The sequence below is a fragment of the Mchenga conophoros genome, linkage group LG7, assembly GCF_057382185.1.
Source record: "Mchenga conophoros isolate Kocher_MC1m ecotype Shallow Benthic linkage group LG7, M_conophoros_male_GT1.1, whole genome shotgun sequence".
In the NCBI taxonomy this organism is placed as follows: Eukaryota; Metazoa; Chordata; class Actinopteri; order Cichliformes; family Cichlidae; genus Mchenga; species Mchenga conophoros.
In genome coordinates, this window is record NC_140532.1 from 9,761,760 (window position 1) to 9,783,579 (window position 21,820).

The 21,820-nt window shown below is 39.4% G+C and overlaps 4 protein-coding genes across 14 annotated transcripts in view; 2 read left to right on the forward strand and 2 right to left on the reverse strand.

The window, feature by feature from the left end:
- The first annotated feature begins 4,633 nt into the window (after nucleotides 1-4,633).
- LOC146569573 (uncharacterized) lies at nucleotides 4,634-6,275 on the forward strand. Its single transcript, XM_085281967.1, has 3 exons — nucleotides 4,634-4,874; nucleotides 4,972-5,074; nucleotides 5,264-6,275. Exons 1-3 carry the CDS (start codon nucleotides 4,777-4,779, stop codon nucleotides 5,582-5,584), a joined length of 522 nt encoding a protein of 173 aa, XP_085138093.1. The 5' UTR covers nucleotides 4,634-4,776; the 3' UTR covers nucleotides 5,585-6,275.
- Nucleotides 6,276-6,410: 135 nt separating this feature from the next.
- Nucleotides 6,411-7,943, reverse strand: LOC146569574 (uncharacterized). Its single transcript, XM_085281965.1, has 2 exons — nucleotides 7,801-7,943; nucleotides 6,411-7,351 (listed from the first exon to the last, which is right to left on the reverse strand). Exon 2 carries the CDS (start codon nucleotides 7,339-7,341, stop codon nucleotides 6,715-6,717), a length of 627 nt encoding a protein of 208 aa, XP_085138091.1. The 5' UTR covers nucleotides 7,342-7,351; nucleotides 7,801-7,943; the 3' UTR covers nucleotides 6,411-6,714.
- Nucleotides 7,944-8,694: 751 nt separating this feature from the next.
- LOC146569575 (uncharacterized) lies at nucleotides 8,695-10,122 on the forward strand. The gene has a single exon (XM_085281964.1). It carries the CDS (start codon nucleotides 8,695-8,697, stop codon nucleotides 9,550-9,552), a length of 858 nt encoding a protein of 285 aa, XP_085138090.1. The 3' UTR covers nucleotides 9,553-10,122.
- A 1,787-nt stretch (nucleotides 10,123-11,909) lies between these two features.
- The window catches only part of terb1 (telomere repeat binding bouquet formation protein 1), a 14,188-nt gene continuing 4,277 nt past the window's right edge, over nucleotides 11,910-21,820 (reverse strand). For 3 of the 11 annotated variants that reach the window (XM_085281952.1, XM_085281958.1, XM_085281950.1), the window contains 17 exons: nucleotides 21,686-21,817; nucleotides 21,389-21,449; nucleotides 21,133-21,251; nucleotides 20,835-20,963; nucleotides 20,579-20,731; nucleotides 20,352-20,483; nucleotides 20,055-20,180; nucleotides 19,697-19,827; nucleotides 19,298-19,602; nucleotides 19,141-19,205; nucleotides 18,626-18,688; nucleotides 17,746-17,964; nucleotides 16,669-16,740; nucleotides 15,163-15,228; nucleotides 13,968-14,038; nucleotides 13,189-13,344; nucleotides 11,910-12,521 (listed from right to left, as the gene is read on the reverse strand). In XM_085281952.1, the coding sequence (XP_085138078.1) occupies nucleotides 12,483-12,521; nucleotides 13,189-13,344; nucleotides 13,968-14,038; nucleotides 15,163-15,228; nucleotides 16,669-16,740; nucleotides 17,746-17,964; nucleotides 18,626-18,688; nucleotides 19,141-19,205; nucleotides 19,298-19,602; nucleotides 19,697-19,827; nucleotides 20,055-20,180; nucleotides 20,352-20,483; nucleotides 20,579-20,731; nucleotides 20,835-20,963; nucleotides 21,133-21,251; nucleotides 21,389-21,449; nucleotides 21,686-21,817 (2,039 nt within the window). In that variant the 3' untranslated portion in view covers nucleotides 11,910-12,482. Of the gene's footprint in view, nucleotides 12,522-13,170; nucleotides 13,345-13,967; nucleotides 14,039-15,162; nucleotides 15,229-16,668; nucleotides 16,741-17,745; nucleotides 17,965-18,625; nucleotides 18,689-19,140; nucleotides 19,206-19,297; nucleotides 19,603-19,696; nucleotides 19,828-20,054; nucleotides 20,181-20,351; nucleotides 20,484-20,578; nucleotides 20,732-20,834; nucleotides 20,964-21,132; nucleotides 21,252-21,388; nucleotides 21,450-21,685; nucleotides 21,818-21,820 lie in introns of those variants that run through there. The other 8 variants (XM_085281960.1, XM_085281955.1, XM_085281957.1 and 5 more) reach the window with 6 other exon arrangements.

Here is a 21,820-nt window from a genome sequence, read left to right on the forward strand (position 1 = left end):
AAGCACGAAGCGCTGACACTAAACAATATACTGATCTCAGGCCCGCATGACAACAGATTAGAGAAAGAAAGAAGGGCAAGAAAAACGACCCTATTAGAAAGAACGTGGGAAAGAGAACTATAGGTTAAGCTTTTAGAAGATCACAGGGCAAAATTCTTATGAAATCAGTTTTGGTTCTAAATATACCAAAAAAAACAGCCTTTTCTCTTTAATCTCAGTCTTGTGTTTTTAAGTTGTCAGTACTCTTCCTTCATTTCTGTTTATGAAGCAAAGCAAAATGTTAAAAGGAATTACAAATTAACGTGGGAAACCACATCGTAGCCACGTCATGATGCATTCCAATCAAACATACATATATGCAGACAAACACAAATAATAAAAGGAGTGAAAGGATGCATTCACACATCCTACGTGTAAACACATCCAGAACTTGGAAAATGGGAATGACTGGCTCCATTATGTTTTGTGGGAACATCCAAACGCAACCTGAAAGATAAAAAAAAATGTCTCTGCTTTTCCTTAAGTGTCAGGTTTTCTTCTTTGTGTTCTGCTACGCACACAAAAAAAGAAAAATGTTACATTAAGTATTGCCAGACCTGCAAACATACTCTTTCATGGTCCTGTATATCCACAGCTATGCCATAGCGAGAAGGCGTTGTGTCTGTGCCAACAGATAAGGTCATTCAGTGGAAAATTTTCATTCAATTTAAACATTCTGCTCTTCATAAATCTCGCTCTCTGGCGCCATATGGCCAATCACAAGGAGGGCTTCTGAGCCAGATGGCCAATGGCAACGACCCTTACTCAAATCAGGGTTAATCTCAGGAAGACAACGATAAGATTACTCTGCTTCATACCAATTAGAGCAAGAAGAACATGTTATTGACAAGCCTATGGAAAATCAGATATTATATAATTACACTTCTACTCTGATGAGCCACAAGTTTAAAACCACCAACAGGTGAAGTAAATAATACTATTCACCTTGTTGCTGAGAAATCTTAACTCTTGGCTTTTGTATGGCTGCTACTTTGACACGTGTCAGCCATCTAAACATTGCCATAGATCCAGCCACCTCCCGCCATGGCACTCTGAAAGGACAATGCACCTCGTCATACAGCTAGGGCTGAGATCACAATGATGACGCAGCCTCAAAACTCATCAGATCCCGGTCTGACTGACTCCAAACTCCCAGTGCCAGACATCACAGGACATCCCCAGAGGTGCCGTGACTGTGCTTCAGTGGGTCAGAGCAGGGGCCCGCACAATATTAGGTTAATGATACTGCTGATCAGTAGTATACGATATAAACAGCTGATAGGTTTGTTTAAAATGATTCGACTTCACAAAAATCTACCGTGTGAAAATTTAATATAAGAAGATGTTACAAAAAATGAAATAATTAATTAAAAAAAGAGGGTTACTACTGAAAAAGACATTTAAAAAGTGTTTAACAAAATCATGGTGGTGATATTCAAGTTTAGCACATTTCGGGCATGTCTGACCCACAAATTCAGCAGGCTAGAAAAGCAGCGACAAGATTTACTCTATTGGCAAACAGAAATCTTCTTAGCACAGCCTGATCTGTGGATGTGGCAGCAAGCCTGGAGGAGGATGAGTCCAATACTATATTGGGGTCTACACAGATTTGCGTGCGTGTGTGTGTCTTTACGTTTAGATCATTTATATATGATTTTTTTGATTTTGCAGTGATGCCACTGAGTTAATGATGATGATAAGTTGTAAATACCGCACACAGAGTTAGTGAGGCGTTTTAAAAGTGACAAACTCATAATTCATGCTTGGTGGATTTAAAAGCTATTCCAAATTATAGTCACTAATACAGTTTGTTGCTGGTTAAAAGCCCCTTTTCAGTGCAATCTGTAAGAATAAATAAAAATAATATCGTGGGAGATTTTGAGGATTTTTCTTGCCAGTTCAGGCTGCTGGTTATTGTTTTTTCTTAAAATGCAGTGAACTTAAGGGCTTAAAGGAAAATTACATTGTGAACACATCTTGCTGTTAACATGCTGTTTGCCTTGAGATTTTTTTTGTGTCCCTTTTTTCCACTTTTTAATTTAGTCAAACATACAAAGCCGGTCCTTGTAATCAAAGCCTAAGCGCTTGTAGGCAGGGGCTTTAGAGACATAATTAAAAGGCCAGAGTGAGAGAAGGCAGTTTTGGTGTACAAAGTGACAGAAAGTGACAGTCTGATGCAAGGTTGTTTAGAACATCAGTGATTTAAAGAGGAGGATAAAAGGACAGAGGGGGGAGAAAGGAGTAGAGTGAAAGAGCGAGAAAGAAATGTGTCATGCAGCTGGACAGATTATCTACTGATGGCCCGCAAGATCAAGTCACACATGGCTAGAGATCATCAGCACTCCAGCATGTCCAGATTGCATTTTAACAGCTACAAGCATTTAACTGTATCTCTAAAGCGAGAGGACACAAATCAGAAAGTGGTACTGGTCTGTAAAGATTACTATTATTTTATTTATTTATTTTAGCTTACGTCTGCGTTTTTGTGCTTGAATCTGCAGAAGAGCTGAGACAATAGAAAGTCCTGGGCGAGAGATTGGAAATTAGATTAGACCAGACTTAGAACACAGTTTTAATTGCACTCACAGTACTTGTGATCCTGATTACTTCCAGCAAAATAAAGCGAGCATATGTGTGCACAAGTAAGTGTGCAATGACATGGAAAGAGAAAGAGATTTGCAAATGGTGCTTGAATTTTGTGTATACTGTATATAACTGTGCGTTTTTTTACAACACATAATTTAACATTTGGGCCCACGCATTTGTGTATTAACTGGAGGAGCATAAGGATCATTAACAGAAATGTGCCACTAGACTAACTGTTTTCAGTGATAGTGGTGCATTTTTTTAAGTGCGTCTGTAAGCTGTCAAACTCAATCTGCTATCAGTGCCATCCACTTATCATAAACTGAAGTGGAAATAGCTAAGCTACATTTCTTATTGATTAAGTACTGGCTAATGAGGTTTATAATAATAATAATAATAATAATAATACATTTTATTTATAGGCGCCTTTCAGACCCTCAAGGTCACCTTACAGTAACACGTAAACATACCATAAAAAACATAAGAAAAATGTATATATAGCAAACATGGTAGATAAAATTTAGATATAAACAGTCATAAAAGTATAAAAGCAAATATAAAAACTGAGCAAGGTAAAAATGGCCTAAGTTTATCTGATGTTTATTTATACTGATGTTTTTATTGTTTTATTCATAATAGTGTTCACATTCTTCTTTACCACTTTTAGAATTGTTTTATTATTTTTTTTAAGTTATTTGTAGATTCACTTATTTATACTCCTCAAAAACAAAAACAAAAAAACTGGAATGGTTTTAAAGGTGGAGGCCAGTGATGTGTTTTTACTCCTCATCTTAGCTGACTGAATGTTTGTTGTTTGGTTGGTTAGGGTCAGTGTCACTACTCTCTACAGAGGTCGCACAGGCAGACCAACCCTGCCAGGATCAATATGTGCCATTGCCAGAAGGTTTGCTGTGCCTTCCAGTACAGTCTCAAGAGCGTGGAGGAGATTCCAGGAGACAGATAGTTATTCTAAGAGACCTGGACAGAGCTGTAGAAGATCTATAAATCATGAGCATGACTAGTATCTGCTCCAGAGAACTGCCAGAGCAACAAAATGACCTCCAGCAGGCCACTGGTGTGAATGTCTCTGACCAAGCAATCAGAAGCATTCATGAGCATGTGGTCATGGCCATACATCCTCTAGTGGGCAGGACGAGTACAGGTGCCATGTGCTTTTCACAGATGAGAGGTTCACTCTCACCCTTTTTCAAAACAGATTCAGCAGTAAGAACAACAGCTTAATCTGTGTCAAGCTCAGTTCTGAATGTACAGTGCACCATGTGCCAAAATATTAATGTAAGATAAGGGGGAAGAAAGGAAAATATGGAAGATACTGTACAAAAACTGGCTATTTTCCCTCAAACTAAAACTTTACCTTGTGGTTTTCATGCCTCTGCCCACCACTCAGGTTGGTTACAAAATGTTATTATCACCACTGCAGAATGAAGACAAATGTGAAACAGTCACAATCTCTCATGGAGCAGCATGTGGTTTCTTTAAATTATAACCACAAATAATGTCAAGAATATATGATGCTACTGGGAAGTTTGCCTTTGACCTTTTTGATATAAATGTTATGATGTCGCGATTTTGTCTTACTAGAATTTTTGTTGATCCTAAAGTATGGGAAAACACATGTTCTGTGAGTTCACTGTGACTTTTGAGTCTTGAAGTCAAAGAAATTTTCTCAAGGTCCTTTCAAATATTGTATCTCTGGGACAGACAGTGAGATTACATAATGTCTCCATTCATGAGTGCTGAAATAAAAAGCAAATCTACAGGTTTTAAGCACAAAGGGCGGGGTGGGTGAAGGTGGGGGTTAGATTCCTTACAGGCATTAAATGAAAAAAAAAGTAGAGCTCTACCGCCATCTAGCGGACAATAAAGTCTGAATCACTATTTTGAAAACCGCCGTTTGCTAATCCTTTGTTGTCGCGGCTGTATGGTGCCATTACATCCTTGTCCGCCAGGTGTCGCTAGCGACTCTGTCAGCCGGTGACATCACGGTTACTCTCTGCTGTGATTGGTTGCCAGCGGCACCAGAGCTCGTGCAAGCCGTGTTGTAAACAGGTTAGTCTCGTTTCTTTTTACGTGATGTTGCGGCAGACTTTCGAAATGTTGTAAAGCTGCGTACGACGTAAAGAGCGCGACATGTCAGAAAGACACAGGTCGCTGCCTGCATGGATGGCAAAGAAAGAGGAGAAAAGCCAAGAAAAGAAGCCACTGAAGAGAAAGCGGAAAGCTGCCAGGTAGTTATCGTTAGAAACAGGACCGGGGTCGGTTTAAGGCCCCATTTAAAGCTCCTTAATTTTTTTAAACTTACCCAATCCACTTATATGTTCCCAGGTCTGCTTTCTACTGTATGAACGAGCAAGAGCTGGTAGAAGCAGCTGTTTCCTATGTCACAAACGGCTCATGTGAGGAGCTGACACTCGTGACTCACCAGCAGGTGGTGCTGCTTCTCTTTTCAGACCTTTGATTTTTTTTTCCCTACATGCCCTATACGTGCAATATAATGATGTGAAAGTCCATTCTATCCAATATTCCTGTGTGCAGTTAAACTCTTAATCATCACATGTGGGTTACTCTCTTAACTGTCGTGGAATATTTGCTTGATCTCCCCTTCTCCCACACCCAGGGTAAACAAAAAGCAGTGGACACAGTTAAGAAGATGGGGAAATCCACAAATTCACAGCTGACAGTGAATCCAGTTGCTGCAGAGGAGTCCCCATCAGACTGCACTGAAGATCTGGATTTGACGTATGTTTCAGAATCAGACTTGGACATTACAGCGGTAGAAACATTACCGTACACCAGCAGCCGGCAGCATCAAACATCTGAGCGTCGGCATTCAGGAACAGTTGAGGATTTGGAGGCTGGGAAGACGCATGAATCACCCCAGACAGCAGCAGAGGACAGCGACGCCTTACGCCTTGTACGGGAAATTTTTTTCAGCTGATTAACTTATCTAATTGACACTAAAAAGTTTTTGCATTAAGTCGAAAAGTGTCAGTTGGGGGAATGCATCCTAAATTACGAATTCAGGTGAGAGTCCAGTCAGTACTTGAGGACACATAGCTGGCAGCTCATCCACAAAGAAACAGTTTGGAGAATGGATCCATTAATTGGTGTCTCAGAGAGGTACATCCCAGCAGCGCTTTACAGGACTACATCCAGAGAAGGAGACAAGTAATTAATTCACCAAAGCTTCTGCACTGAAATCAAATTTCAGCACTTCAGTCTATGTTTCAGTGGCAGCATCTAGCACCTCGCGTGAGAGGAACTACTTATTTTAGTATCTTACAGTGTGACAGTTACTTAAGTGTTGTGTTTGTTCTTTTTCTCACTTGGTTCCAAACACTAAAATTGAAAACATGGCATTTTTTTTTAGGTTTACTGAAGGTTTTAATGGGGGGAAGAAAAAAAAAGTTTTTTGTTTTCACATGCATGACACTGTATATGAAACTGACAGCATCTGTGGGTTTTTCACCACAAAGGTTTGGTGTTAGAAATGTTTCCACCAGAAGACCTAACAAGTTCCTGCAAGTACCCTGAGCATGGTACTGCTGCAGTACAAGTGGCCTTGTTCTGTGGGGGGGGGGAACTTGAAAAAAGCCTTGCTTTTGCATTAAACTGCCAAAACATAAAGCATACTGTTATTCATGTGAATTAGCTAGAAATTGTAGTTACAGAAATCACATTACTGTTGCTCCTTGAATATATGAGGTAGCGGATATAAGAACACACTTTGAAAAAATACATATATTCTTTATTCCTTACAGCTTATATAGAAATAACTGTCAGCACAATTAGGGTACCACTCATGCATCCACCAGCTGTGCATTTCAGACTCAACAGACCATATTTTTTGTTGTGTTATACATTATGTGTTGGCTTTCATAAACCACTTGGTAAAGAGATACAAAGTGATATTGCAGCACCAGCAATCAACATATTCTCCTAAGTAGATTTATGTGTAATTGCATTAATATAGTACTTTTCTAGTTTTACTGACCACTCAAAGGTCTTTGTGATATGATCACAACATTAATCGCTTTATTTAAACTGCAAAGTGGCTCATGTTTGCATTTAAGCAGGGATGAGCTTAAGCATTTCGCTGCATTCCCAGTATGATCTCAGTCGCTTACCTAACACATGGGTCAGTACAGATGTGATAGCCAGCTCTATCACCACACCCAAATAGATATAGAACCAAACGGTTATGTTTTGCCAGCTCACATATGACTGATAGACAAACAAAAAACTGAAAAGGCCAGCCAGGGTGAGCAAGGCTGCTCCGACCTGGAAAGTCGTGCTGCAAAAGATAGCAGGTTCGTCTTTGTCAGAGATGACTGAATGCATGCCCATCAGGGCAAATGCCACAATAATCACTGGAACATACACAGCTAGGTAAACCGCTACTCTGACAGAGTTAGAATGTGGCTTAGATAAAGTCTCAGCTTCAGCTCCTTGGGATTGCGATCGCTCGTACAGGTGACTCTTATACACATTATCACAGGACCATTCACCAGTTTGTTGGATCTGACAGAATCTGTAGGGGCTGATGAGGACTTTATCAGAGCGAATGAACACACCATCAAAAGGCACCAAGGAGATTATCATCTGAACCATGACAAGCAGGAGAAGCAGAAAGATCCCACGAACGTGACACGCGGGACTCCTCACAGCACATTGGGCTCTCTGCTCAGGCCACATCCTCACTACTCTGTAGATTAAATAAAGAGTCATGCAATCAATCAAAACAAACATTCTGCAAACTAAGCATGAGAATGACGTATATTAGAGCAGAAAAGAGAAGCTCAATGTACCAAAGATCCTAAAGACGTTTGACTGTCTTGCAGCTTAAGAACACACTGATGTTACAGTAAATGTGTCAGTGGTTTTGGGTTCAGCCTCAGTCAGCCGATCAGCACGTTTACTTCCCCAATATGAAGGCCTTATGTCATATAACTGTATTCACGTTCCTGTCATCATGGCTATACTGAACAACTAATGCATAAGCTTTCTATAAGCAAATCTACAACTGTCCAGGGCTTTAATAACACACAATTTAGTGGTTTAGTTTAATGGCATAATATCTAGTTTGACTGAGTAAGGCAGATCCTTTAATTATTATTATTATTATTATCATCGTTTTTGTTGTTGTTTACTTACGTTTAGTAACCGAGAAAAGGCAACGAAGCCAATCTGGTTCAGGAAGTTAAGTGGTTTCGCGCTGGAGCGCGCGCCGTGGACGCGGAGAATGTGCGCCTCAGCAGTCTGTGCAGGGCTCAGCTCCTCTCTGCTGTGCGCACTTCGAGCGGTTTAACAAGCAGTCTCCTCCACGAGAGGGATCATCAGCAACTTTATATATATATAGACCTGCTGCAACGCCAAAAGTACAAAGGTTGGTGAAATACTATTATCCTCCTAGACATTTTAACCACAGTGTTTTTGCTCCTTCTCTACTATTTGGATACAATTTAACAGTCTGAGCACCGCGACAGGGAGGCGGGGTCGTCTGCAAAACTTGTTTTTCCTTTCGCGATCACCAAATATTAATGTTTACTGCCTAACTTATGTTGCTTGCATTTTTTTTAGTAGCGCATAATACTAGTTATGTGAGTTATGCTTCGTTTTTATAAGCGACTGGAACATATTATTTTATAGAATCTAAGAAAGACAAAACAACAATGAATCTGAAGACTTTAATTGACCTTTTTAAGTAAGGGGATGTTGACTGAAAGTCTATGAAGTGGTCAAAAGTTGTGACTGCACAGGTCATGATGTGTCCAGAGTGTTTTTTTGTTTGTTTTTTTGTGGTCGGCGTGTGTATATCAGGGTACAGGAAGTAAAGGATTAATCAAACAAGTGCTTTAGTCAACAGCTTTAGTTGGTCCTTGGGCTCTCCAGAAATATATTTAGACTTCTCAGAAAAAAATAGAGCACACAGTGCAAAGAAGAAGAACATAATGTACTAAAACACTCAAATTTCATCTCCACCAGTCAAATAAGCATCTCTCTTGGCATTATTATTATTATCATTTTGACTTTCTGTACAGGCTCATTATGGGAAACAGGCTCAGCAGAAGGCGAGAAACCCCAGCCAGCACCCATGAAACTGTGGCTGTTGAAGAGAAGACCACAAAGGAGCCAGGAAACGACTCTGCAGTTACACAGACTCACGAAGCCGCCAAAACGGAGGATCTAGATGTGGTGGTGGGAGAGCCAGTGACACCAGTGGCATGTTTACCCAATGAAGAATGTGTCGCGGATTTTAAAGAAGCAGAGGCTTCCAGTGCCTCAGCCCCGAAAAATGATACAGAACCAGCACCTATGGTAAAGGAAGCCCCAGTCCAACCTGAACCTCAGGTCTCAGCCAGCACACCTTCACCTTCAGAACCAGCTGCTGAAGCTGAGCTTGCTCCTGACTCCGAACCAGACATTGAGATAGTCCAGCCCAGCTCAGAGCCAGCACCACCCTCAGTGGAGCATCTGGAGCAGCAGCCGGATCAACTAACACAAGATTCTCTCCATGAACCGGTTCTTTCTTCGCCCCCTTTGACCAACTCTGGTTCCCCTGATTTCGCGCCCTCCCAAGATCCCATCCCTGTCCCAGTCAATCCAGACGAGCCATCAGACCTCCCAGCTGGTGAGGAATGCCAAGATGGGGATGAGGCTGCTGACATTTCCATGCTTGAGCCAGAGAAGCCAGCAGAAGCGCATCTGGAAAAGCCGATAGAGGTGGAGGCTGAAGAGAGTTTGGAGAAGCTTGGAAGTGATGTCAACGAGGAAAGCATTAGTGAAACCCCAAAGAACTCGGAGCTGAGAGGAAATGACCTTGGCAGTGACCTCATTCCAAGAGATGTCAATGTCCCTGATGACACTCCCATCACAGACATGAGCACATCTACTGAGCTGATGTGAATCCATCAGAGGATTCATGAAGGAAGTGAAACCCTCTAAATCTAAATTGTGTATGGATCTAAAAACAGTGGTTTGTCTCACCCAAGTGCCCACATTAATGCCAATAGAGCCTTTTTTTTAATGTTAAATGAACCAAAGGTGCCAAAAAGCAGTGTGTGTGTGTGTACATGTGTGTGTTGTGATGGAAAGAAGAGTGACCTAGAATGCTTCATTATTAGACAGAGATCTTCATCTGTGAAGATCCAGGCAGAAATTAAATGTGTCTTGTATATATTTGAGCAGTTTTCTTTTTTGTTTAAAAAAAATAGCAACAAAAAGAAAAATGAAAAGAAGGTTAATGAAATAAATGTAAAGGACAAAGAATGCAACTTCAGCTGGAAACGGCATGTGCATTCCACAACTGGTTACGAGTATCTACTACACATTTATGAATTAACATAGTAATACTTGGCATTTTCAATAATCCACTAATCAGAATGATTGTCATCTTATGTAATTTTAAATAAAATAAATGAATTTTCAATGTCAAGTAGTTGCCTTTGACAATAAACTGGCATTTACACATCAAAATCTTGCTCCCTGTTTTTCCAAAGGTATATTTTATAGTATCTGGTCACACTGAAGATTCTGGGAATAGATTTTTGTGGGGGAAGAAAAATAGGAGATACTCTGGGCATGTTTGACAAACTACTACATGTACGGGGCACTCTGCAAATGGCAATAGAAATCTATGTAGCAAATCCCAGTTCATTTAAGAGGGACTGGAGCTTCTCACTGTCTCGTGGGAGAGAGGACATCAGAGGAGGGAGGAGAAAGGGGGGAGACTAGGCCACATTCTTTCCAGAGGAAGGAGATTTTCATGGGGCCTGGGTCAAAAGTCTTCAGTGTGACTGCATTTCAGTCCATGAGAAATCTGTTCCTCACATGCCTCCCCTTGCTTTCACTACATTGCTATCCCAAAATCATGTCTGAGTAGTCAGGACACTGGTATGAGAGGCCACTCCTAAATGCCTTAAAACTTTAATCTACAGTCATGTGGAAAGAAAGCACACGCTTTTGCAATTCTGTGGTTTAATTTATCAGGTCATAAAACATAACCTATAACTGGGTAACCACAACCTCAGATATTACATCATAACAAGCTTAAACCACAATGTAGAAGCAGTGTGTGAAAAGCAGCCGACAGGTGCTGCTAACCAAATACATTTGATTAATTGATTAATTAGCAAATGTTTGCACCTCTATAAAAGCAGAGATTTTGGCATAGTGCTGGTTTGGAGCATTGCCCGTTTTTTCATGAGTGGAAAACATTTAAGACTGTTTCCAATCTTCCCAGCTGTGGATATCTCCACGTGCACAGTGGTGGAGGGGTAAATATTTGGGCTCAGTTTGCAGCTACAGGATCCGGACACCTTGCAGCCATTAAGTCGACAGTGAACTCCTCTGTACATCAGTCTAGAGTCACATGTAAGGCCATGTATCAGTCTTTTATATCCTCGACAATAATGTGAAAGACTGATAGTCATACAGAAAATGATTACTTCATGTTATTGTTATTAAAGGTGGTTTTACAAGCTACATGGGTGCAGTTAGTTTTTCACATACCACTTCTGCAGTTTAGCTTTTTGTTAAATAAATATAGTGTAATATGTTGTGTTGTTTTTCATTGTAGGTTGTTGTATTTTTTAGAAATTTTAGAACATGGTAAGGACTGGATGATTTTTTAAAAATATCCTGATATGCAAAAGCTTAGAATTGAAAGAGGGTGTACTTGCAAATGTAAATAAGCAATAATTTGCACATTTACTTTGCCAATTCAACAGAAATACAAATCAATGACGGGAAAAGCTTAATGCCAGGGTATAACTATCACCAGTAAAAAATTCCCTTTCACCCTTCCATTATTATATGAGGTCTCAAACTATTACAGCCCACACCCCAGGGCATGGAAAATGGGGAAGACCCATGATTTTAGCAACACACTGATGAGTCCCCACAGAATGGGAGAGGCACTCTAGACAATGATCTCAGTCAAGCTAAGCTTTAAAGGACACATTTTGCAGACTGAGCTGCTTCTTGAGGCACACTGGGAAAGATAAGCAGTTTGATTTGCACTGTGATTCCTGTCATACCAGAGGCTTTCAGCTCAATAAACAAAAGTGCTTGACCTGAGTCCCCTCTCCCCTTGTTGATTTCCTGTCTGTGAACTGAAGCACAAAAACAAAGAAAGCAGGACTTGGCATTTGCTTCTGTGATGCTCTATGTCAAGGCCTTAACAGGGTCTAAGCAAAAGAAGCAATCAGACATAATCTAAATAGTCTTGTTTTACCTGAAAACTTTATGGAAAACAACTCTGGTTAATAACTGGTGAAACAGACACCACTTTCTTTAATATGCATATGAAATAACAAGAGTCATTTTAATGACCAGATTTTATCCAAACTGCCATACAGTAAATCTGACCTGGACTAAAAACAGCTAAGATACAGAAAAATAAATATGTGGAAAACTATACTTATACTGACTATCTGAACACACTGTTCAAAGGCCAGTTAGTCTGATAGACGGTTATGCGGTACGATATAGTAATTATTCAATAGGTGCTTTTGCATCGCTTAAATCTACCTTTTAATATCAATTTAATTCGGGCACAATTCATTCTCAAAGAAATGAACATAAACCATGAACAAATAATCACAAATAAATAACATCTACAGCTATATTTTCATTTTAAAACCATAACTCAAACAGGTTTGAGACAATATTGCATTGAAACCACAAATCACTAAAATTAGTACACCAGGTATAATATAAGGAATATATACTGCTGGAGATCATAAAAAAATTATTGAAATGTTTTTTGAAGTGAGAATGAAGGCCTCACAGGTAAATCCAGTCAGCTGATCAACAAATCCTAGGTTGAACAAGGATTAAGAATCTGCACGGCTGGCATCCTGGGCCTTACGTTTCTGAAGGCAAAAAGACAAATGAAGCTAATTAAAGTCTGTGTAGTTTAGCGGTTCTGGTGGCATTCAAAAGTTTGAGCACCCCTAGTCAAAAACTGACACTTACATAATTCAAAAGGTTTGAAAGATCAACTTAATGGTGAAAAACAACAAGACCAATAAAACAAAAACTTTTTATCCTATGGCAGTAGGATTACATTTCTAGTCAGATTTAGTAGACTCAGGAGTGGTGGTGCACTGCAGCAACATCTGCACAAATATGACCTCATGAAAGAGTCATAAGAAAACCTCGCCTGTCTCCTGAAGAGGTTATTCATTGAGAGAATTCTGCAAATAAACATCATCAGAAGAGATGTATATGCAGATTCATGAGAGGTTCTGTCTGAAGGAGAGGCTTTTAAGGGAATAAACTTCGGGTGAGTAAAAAACACATTTATGAAATTGGCCAAATTAGGTCTTCCTGAACACCAGGTGATGAAATTTGTTTTGGGAATTTTTTAATGAATGGGGGGAAAAGTAATTTACTCAAAATAATTTTTAAAAAGTATGAAATTACCTTTGTGCATTTTGTAAATCATGTCATCCCTTTAGAGTTTGGAAATAAGTACCACTGTGCTCAAAACTTCTAAGGCCACTGTAACTTGTAAAACACTTAATTTAAGGATTTTACCATTAGTCGCCTGTACTTCTTGGCCAAGTCAACATTGGTGCGCCCAGGCTGGAAGGGATATGACCACAAGATTAAGTTCCAAGAGAAGCCATACGTCTTTACTCCAGACAGCAGGTAACCCACCTCCTCACAGCTGAAGTCCTTTCTCTTCCTTTTCTAAGAGTATTGAAGCCAAAAAAAAGTAAGAAAAGTAAACAAAGACAGCCAGAGACATGTGCATACATGTGGGCATGTATGCACATGCACATCCATTTGCCACACCTCTCAGTGCTTAGTAACTTTTAAAGCATTTTCTATCAAAAATTGGCCTGGTTACTGAAGCCATGGTTAATCACATATATAATAAAGAAAGAGGAAAATGTTTTCAAAACATCTGTTTTTTTTCTTCTTTTTTTCCATTTATTCATACTGAAAACAATCCAGCCAAGTTGCCTGTAACCAGCATCCACAGACCACACTGGTTTCAGCCCATTAATAGCTGCATTTTGCAAAGCATGCTATTCACATTTAAAATGATTTCAACACATCTCGATGAGCAATGGTAATTTGTTAATTCTTAACGGGATTATCTTCGCTTTCTGATGGGCTGTCCCTATTGCAAAATAATGCAAGCACCAATAACAGAAAGCACTGTCAGGGATAAAAGGCGCTTTGGTAAACTGAAACTCTGTGTGTATCTGCCCTTTATCTTCAATTATTGTTATAACTACGATGCAATACTGATTATGACAATAAAGCTTTTTCTCGACATCCAAAAACATATCTGATAGAAAACTTACAGTGGAACTGTGATCCAAGCCAATCTTCTGCAGATTGTTATGGTGACCACTCCTCCCTCCCATCTCAATATCTGAAACACAGCACGTGAAAGCATGTTTACCAGGGATGCACTGATTTATTAGTTAAATCTAAACATCACTGATATTCAGTTTGTATACAGCCATCAGCAAATACAATGACATTAAATGATAACAGAGGTCAGTGGATTTCTGTTGTGTGTCACCAGCGTTGCATCTAGTTTCATATATTTGTGTAGCTGAATTTCAGTAAATTCGCTGACAGTGTGTTTAAATTACATTTAAAGTTATTGTTAAAAGTGGAGATGCTTTTCCCCTCCTCCAACAAAAGGTGAGAAAACAATCAGTACTGCAAATCATCTCTGCACCTCTACTGGAAAAGACAAAGCTTTACAACTCCTGTTTTATCATTATATATTCAATTGCCCCAGATTTAATATGCAAGATAATTTCTCTTTTTGCCTAGGACTGATTTTATAGTAGTACTAAGCTGTAGTAAAAAAAGATGAAGACAGAGCAGGAGGGGCGGTATTATAGTTTAACATGCTGAAAAATGGATGACAGTGGAAAAATCTAAGGAAGAATGGACTCAGAGTAAGCGCTGGAGCTGAGATGGAAAAAAACAACAGTAAATCTCAGTGTGACAGCACAGAGAGAATGCACTATGAAACAGTGCCCCTTGCTTTGCAACACTACTGCAATTCTTGGGCTACACAACCTTTGAGATGATGCAAACTTGCAAACTGACAAAACACTGCAATCCCTCTAGTTTCACTACAGCGTCACTGGCAAGACACAAAAGCATCCGCCTTAATCTCTCACAGTGTTACACAGAGTGTGAAACAGCTTAATGCAGCTGTGCTGCTTTGAACCAGCCCCGGCCTGCACTGTGAGAACACTGGCTGCAGTTCAACATTCCCTCTGCTGTTTGGTTTGTCTGCTGCCAGGAACACATTGCAGAGAACAGCTCCCACCACAGGCTCTCAATCATAACATTCACACAGTTAAATAGTCAGCTGTAAATACCCCTATCTGATGTTGCATATCTATCTTCAGGAGGATTCTCCCTTTTTAGGAGGGCCAAGAGAGGAGTGATGGGATCTGTGTTGCTGATTATGGCAGAAATGCAGGACTACAGTAAATAATTAAACTGCTGCTTTGTGAAAACATCTCATACCAGTCCTGTTATGAGAGGCGAATGTTGTCTTTTTAGCTCTTCTTTGTAGTGGAACCAATGTGACGCCTAAAAAGAAAAAGACAACCAAATTTACAAATTATACATATAGATGTCCTACACCTAAAACACAGCAGCTCGCAACTGCTCAATTTCTTTATCTTTCAGGACATTCCTGCTGCTTTCTATTATCTTGAATTTGTTTCTATGTTCCTATCGCTGTATCACATAATTCTGTGACATTAACCATCCCACACACCATAGAATTTATACCGAAAACTAAACTGTAATGCTAATCCTTGGTGGTGGTAAAAAACATGTAAAGTAAAACCAAAAGTTAGAAGGGTCATTCTGCATTATTTGCCACTGCTCTTGCAGTTATTACTTGATGCAACATAAATGGAGAAACTATTGCTTCAAAGTTGTTGCCTCATCTGAAAATCTTCTCAGTGCATGTCTACTGCTGCTACCATAAAGCAATGTTGTTGCCCCCCCCCCAATAATTATTTATTGTTGTTATATATTATTATTATTCCCTTACAGGATAACTGCTAGGATAAGGTGTGACAGTACAAACTCTTTGTTTCAGGGACACATGCCTATGCACGCATGCATTCCCACTGTCACCACTCCCATTGTCACAAAGTGCTTGCTCATAGTGGGTCATCTGATTGTTGGGCCTCTCTCTGTATTATTGTAAGTTCCTTACCTTACAATATAAAGTACCTTGAGGTGACTATTAACATCTTTTATGTTTGTGAATTCATATTTTGCCAAATGCCCTCAGAGGCGGTGGTTTTGTTGTGACACATCAACATCTGGCATGTTTGCCAATCAATCCATAACTGCACGCTCTTGCTGGCACTGGACCAATGGTGACACATTAAAAGCTGTCATGTTTGTCAGTTAATGCGTAACTATATTTCTCACCCCAAAGCTCAAAATGTGTTCAGGGTTTGTGGTGGAAAAAAATAAGGAAAAACAACAACATACATTTTACTCAGTGCTGTTATATCAGCAGTAGGTATATTAAACCTCGGAAACTGAGACTTGTGAGTTGAATTGATTTCTACAGAACAAACAGAGTACATAATAATAGAAGGTTACAGTTTAAACTGTGGCTTCTTAGAAGACTGCTATGGATTTCGAGGAATCATGGGGCACCTGGTTTCCAGGCCAGGTGTGAATGAAGTAATTTTCAGTCTCAGTCTGTTTAGCTGAGAGTGCTGCACATTAGCAGCACCATTCTCACACAGGCACAAATGGACCCCACAGTGAACTACACAGTTGGGAAACACTGCGTGTTGTCCAGGCACACTTTTGTGTTAATGTCTTCACCTTTACCAGGTGACTGGTGCCAAGTATGTGGCAAAAGCTCTTTTTTGTACTTGCACTGGTGTATTTCTGATACAAAATAATTACCACAAAGGGTTCAAAATAGCTCGTATATTAGATTTACAAAATCTCATTTGCAACAGTGCTTTCAGGTGTTTGTGGTAAATTTCTTACCATTGTGCTTTCTCCATCGGTGTTCAGGCAGAGTGTTCTTGTTAATTACCTTTCCTTCACCTTCAGAAGGTCCTACAGTGGAGTAGAAAGTCATTTTATTAGCAACACATGGCAACAATTTTACATTTAAGCATTTTTTATCTCAACTTAACCCTGTAAGACCCAACCCATCAAAAATTGGCCAGAAAATTCTGATTTTTTTGGAACTGAGATGTTTATTAACCCTTATAACAAAATCCACTTTTTTTGCTATATCATGTTGGGTATGATATATTTTTATTATATATTAATTATATTTTTTTGTATCATATTTGATACAGTGGGCGTTTTTGACACCTTCTTGTTAACAACAATGTCAATTTTAGACAAAAAAAAAAAATAGTTTTGTCCATAAGTATTGATCAACAAGTATTGATCATGTTGATGAGATAAAGGTGTCAGAAACTCATGTATCAAATATGATACAAAGGGATTAAAAAGAAAAACTTTCACACAATGACAATAAAATACTGTTCAAAGGTAAAGTAAAGCTCCACCCATGCATTTCAGTTCTTCTCTCACACTAACAGTGAAGAGTGCCTGCAAGACACTGCAAGACTACCAATGCAAGAAATTAATAAGAAAACTTCAGAGATTATGTGGGCATTACTCAACCATTAAATGTGGTTAGCTGAAATCACATATGCTGCCACTAATTCGACCCTGTCTAAGAGACAAAGAATCTCAGTGTGTGATTTACAGAGAGCAGATTACCCAATGACAAACGCCTATCAAAGTGCAAACAATTGCACCCTTTGTGGTCACTGAGGAAAATAATTTTTCTGCTGAACTTTGATGCGAATTGAGTGATAAAGCAGGTAGTGCATCACCTTCTGAACCAAACATGTTGAAAACTCTGTCTATCCATTAGCAGCAAGGCCTTTAAAGGAAACTAACAATAATTAGTATTTTTTAGTATTTTTTAATATAACAAAAAAAATGCAAACCTAGGACCTACAGGAACTATTAGTGTTAACTGTAAATACACAGAAATCCAGTGATAAACTGGATTTCTGTGCATATGGAGAATCTTCTTACCAGTCCAGTTTTTGCAGGTTTGTTGTGGCTCTGCTGTTGAATATCTCTCAGCCTCAGCGGGATCCTGGTGCTCCTTCTCAAACACGAGCCTGCAGTGATGCATTCTGAAGTGCTTGGTGGCCTCTCTGAGAACCTTGTGCCTGTCACAGCTTTGGTGGCAAGAGCTTTGGAGAGACTCAAAAGTGTGACTGGTCACTTCCTCAAAAGGTAACACACAGGCTATGTGGAGAAAGAAGGACATGGGATTTATACTTCTGTTTAACTCCTTCTGTAAACCATGTTTATGTCATAACCACAAATACTTCCCAAACTCCACACCATAACCTACACTATAACCTCATGTCAACCTCCCCAAAAATGTAACTAAATGTCACAGCCCACAAAGAGTGACTGAGCTCTTCAGTACAGTTGCCTTTCCAGTTACTCTTTCGTTGCAGTTTTTGAAGGGATCGAGCTGCTTTATGATGCAGTCCCCAGGATAACCTGGACATATATACCAGAAGCAAGAAACAAATGTACTTTGGTGACCATCAGGAGCAAGTGGAGGCTGTGAAATAAATCTCTTCTTTCTCGCAGGTCTACAGATGGGCCATTGGGAAAAGTGTGTATACTTCTTTGCGACAAATTTCACACTAGTGATGCCAGTGGGTCCCATACCGGTGTCTATGCCTGTTTGACTGAGGCCTACCTGTACATTTAACCAGAACTTTAAATGTATGGTCCTACTTTAACACGTCATAACTATTTTGAAATGAGGCTTATTAAGAGAGACACTCGTGTTTGCAAAGATATAGAGAAGTAAAGGCTGTCGAACACTGTCCTTGTTTAAACTCTGCCTTTAATAATACAAAATTAATAGGATTTCTGTGCTATTTCTTACCTGCACAACGACTATAAGGGACTGGGGCTTTGATCACGTTCTTCATATCAGTATGCTGTAACTCTAAACATAAAACACATTTAGGAAAACATCACATACTATACACTTACTGAAAATGTCAAAGTCCTTTTCATTGAAAATCCAAGTGTAAGACACAGGAGGCAAGTAAACACACACCCATACACACAAATCAGTCTGATACAAAAAAGGTCAGGCAGAGACTTGTGCAGATTGCATAAAAAGGCAAAATCCAAACACCAGGAACACGTTAAAAAAACATTCACAGGGATTAACTGAGTAAAAGAATGCCAGTAAGCTCAGGTATCAGACAACACACAATCTAGAGATTAAATGTTGGGAAGATATGTGTATATATTGAGGGAGTGATTTGCAGAGTGCAAACAGGTGAGTTAACTGGGGGAACCAGGTGAGGAAGTAAAGGCAGTCTGAGCATATAGCTAAATACTGTAATTCTAGTGCCTGGAAGTGAAAATAAGTGATACTGTGTCTCTTACCTTCAATACACTTAATCTCGCTTGGTTTTGTGTACCTCACTGGAAATAGTGGCTTAAACCACTGACTTAAAAAAAAAAAAAAAAAAAAAAAAAAACCTTATCATTCACCCTCATTTTTTTTTCTGATAAATAACAGACGCAGAGCCACTCCACTAACCTGTTTGCCTCAAGTTGCTTACTGGCTCCCTCTAGTGGCAGGATATGAGAAGACATGAGCGCTCCAGTACCTTTGCACATTGAACACCTGACGTCACCTTCACTGGTTTCTTTGTGAGAACTTAACCCAGAGGTCAATTCCTTGTTTTCACCATTATTCCCCCTCTCAGTTATGTTTCTGGGGACAGTTTCAACACCCTCATTTTGTGGTATGTGCAGTGGCAGATTTAAAGCTGGTAGAGATATTTGGTCTCGCCCCTCATGTGAATTTGGTAGACCTGTGTCTTCCTGCTTACCCTCGACATCCTGAAGATCAACATAAGTACACATCATGAGTCACCATGATATGATCTGGTCAGACTTGGCAAATACATGTGTCTGATGCATGTTTAACTTTCACCCTTCTCTTCTCTAGCAGGTTAATCCTGTGTAGCATTTCTCTGGCTGAACTCCTGATCTCCTCAATGTGTTTAGGGGCTTCCACATTTTCAGCCTGTTTTGCTATCGGATCACCCACTCCTGAGCACATAGCTTTATAGAAAAGGCAAATACTGCAGATTCTTATGTTTTGCATACTATATACATGCCAGTTATCTTAAATGTAAGACAGAGGCAAATAATGCAAATAAAATGTATATAAGATAGACTGCTGTGATACACAGTAACTTAAAAGCTAAACAGAAATATCAAAGTGACTGTGACATGTGAAAATACATAGGAATACAGAATTATTGGAAAATAAAACTGCTTTGACTTACTGGCCTTTTTGCAAGTTTGCAATATGAATGTAGCAGCCCTCCTAACCTCCTCACTTGAATCCTCTGTGAGTAAAGTTATGATAATGGGGAGCCCTCCACACCATATCAGCTGGGACTGGTGCTTTTCTGTAGAACCAAATAAGCACAGTGCAATTGTGAAATGCATGGACAGTGTGTTATGATCTTTAAAAAAGGAACACTGTGCTCTCAATATGTGCATTATGCAAGATATCATAGTTATGATATAAATTGGAATATATATTTTAAGCAGAAAAAAAAAAAATAGTGCAGTCGCACCAGAGGCCTCAGTGCAGTAACCAAGGCTTAGTAAAATAGGAAGCCTGTCTTCTGGGTCCAAGTGTGGACTAGCCAGCAAAGAGAAAAGGTGTAAGACCACGCCATACTGCGCCAGACCTGAAGCCAGAGAAGCTACAAAGAAGAGATTGTAAATAAAGAAGGAAATACTTTGGTTATTCAGTTGTGGATTTAGGGTGCATGTGTATGTGTTCGTGAGCAGTTCGCACAGTTATCAGTGATGCAAGCTGACAGAGTCTTGGATATAATGACAGAAAGCTGGCAAGACAATAAGCTCGTATCTGCAGCAGAAGCTAGACGACCCAGGGTAAGAGCGAGAGTTTCTAATCCCCCACAGGCAGAAAAACTCTCCTGAACACAGGCTGCCAAAAGAAAGAAGTGAAGAACATTTAATCATTTGCATTTCAGGATCAACTAAGATGTTTTACATTTAAAAAAAAACAAAAACATAGTTTCAGCACTTACAGTTGTTGGCCACTGTCATTGCTATGAATGTGCATATTGGCTGAAAAATTTCAGTCTGTGGAAAGGTAAGCTGCTGAAGCCAGATTTTAATCACAGGAAACGCTGCCACACAAATACGCTGACCCTCCTCTGCAATACAAAAGAAAGAAATAACAGAGCAAAAAAAACCCAGCTTTTGTGCTTACCCCAAAAAAACATTTAATTGAGTACTGAAAATTGTTGCCACTATAGCAAGAAAATCTGTATTTTACATTTCACCTTATCTGAACAAGACAGAAAAATACAAATCTCATGTTACCATTCTGAGGGTTGTTTACACATCCACAAAGAGCACTAGACACAGACGTCCAAAGCTGGTAAGTTTGAGTAGCATTAGCTGCTCGGAAAGTGGCTTCTGTGGAGATGGGGAAAGTGGCCCTGCAAAATATATACCATTTACCTTACATGGACTCAAATGAGTGTTTTTATTGATGTTGTTTTCCTTTCTTTGTAACTACAAGTGGTGTGATTAAAAATTATCTTTGGTCAAAAGAGATTTCAGCAATGAGAAATACCTGAAGAGATTCAGTAGAACGTCCAGGCAGCCACTGTTCTGAGCCAAAGTCTGTCCTAATTCTACAATAAAACAAAGTCAGACAAAGGTTGCAAACATTATCATGCTCTCAAAACTAAAAAAAAAAAAAAAAAAAAGAGATTCATGCTATATTTTGCTCTAGTTATATGGAATAAATTTAATGAGCTTCCAAATAAACCAGACCATATAGAGTAAAGTGACTGATAAACATGCAGATAAATGTGTGATCCAGTCCTGTAGCTTAAACTTATTCTGTCTTTTTAGAATTTGATCTTACTGTTGTTGGCTACCAGCACAAGCAGCAAATAAACAGAGAGTCGCTTCTGTTTCAGCGGGATGTCCTCATTCATTAGACAATCAGCAAGGTCTGCAAATATCTCATTTTTGCACAGAGAATTCTTGCAGTAGACTA

Bases quoted from the DNA above. Each gene is read 5' to 3' on its own strand.
- LOC146569573 (XM_085281967.1), top strand. From the start codon at position 4,777: ATGTCAGAAAGACACAGGTCGCTGCCTGCATGGATGGCAAAGAAAGAG. The intron at 4,875-4,971 runs GTAGTTATCGTT...ATATGTTCCCAG, and splicing joins AGAAAGCGGAAAGCTGCCAG to GTCTGCTTTCTACTGTATGA. The intron at 5,075-5,263 runs GTGGTGCTGCTT...TCCCACACCCAG, and splicing joins CACTCGTGACTCACCAGCAG to GGTAAACAAAAAGCAGTGGA.
- LOC146569574 (XM_085281965.1), bottom strand. From the start codon at position 7,341: ATGTGGCCTGAGCAGAGAGCCCAATGTGCTGTGAGGAGTCCCGCGTGT.
- LOC146569575 (XM_085281964.1), top strand. From the start codon at position 8,695: ATGGGAAACAGGCTCAGCAGAAGGCGAGAAACCCCAGCCAGCACCCAT.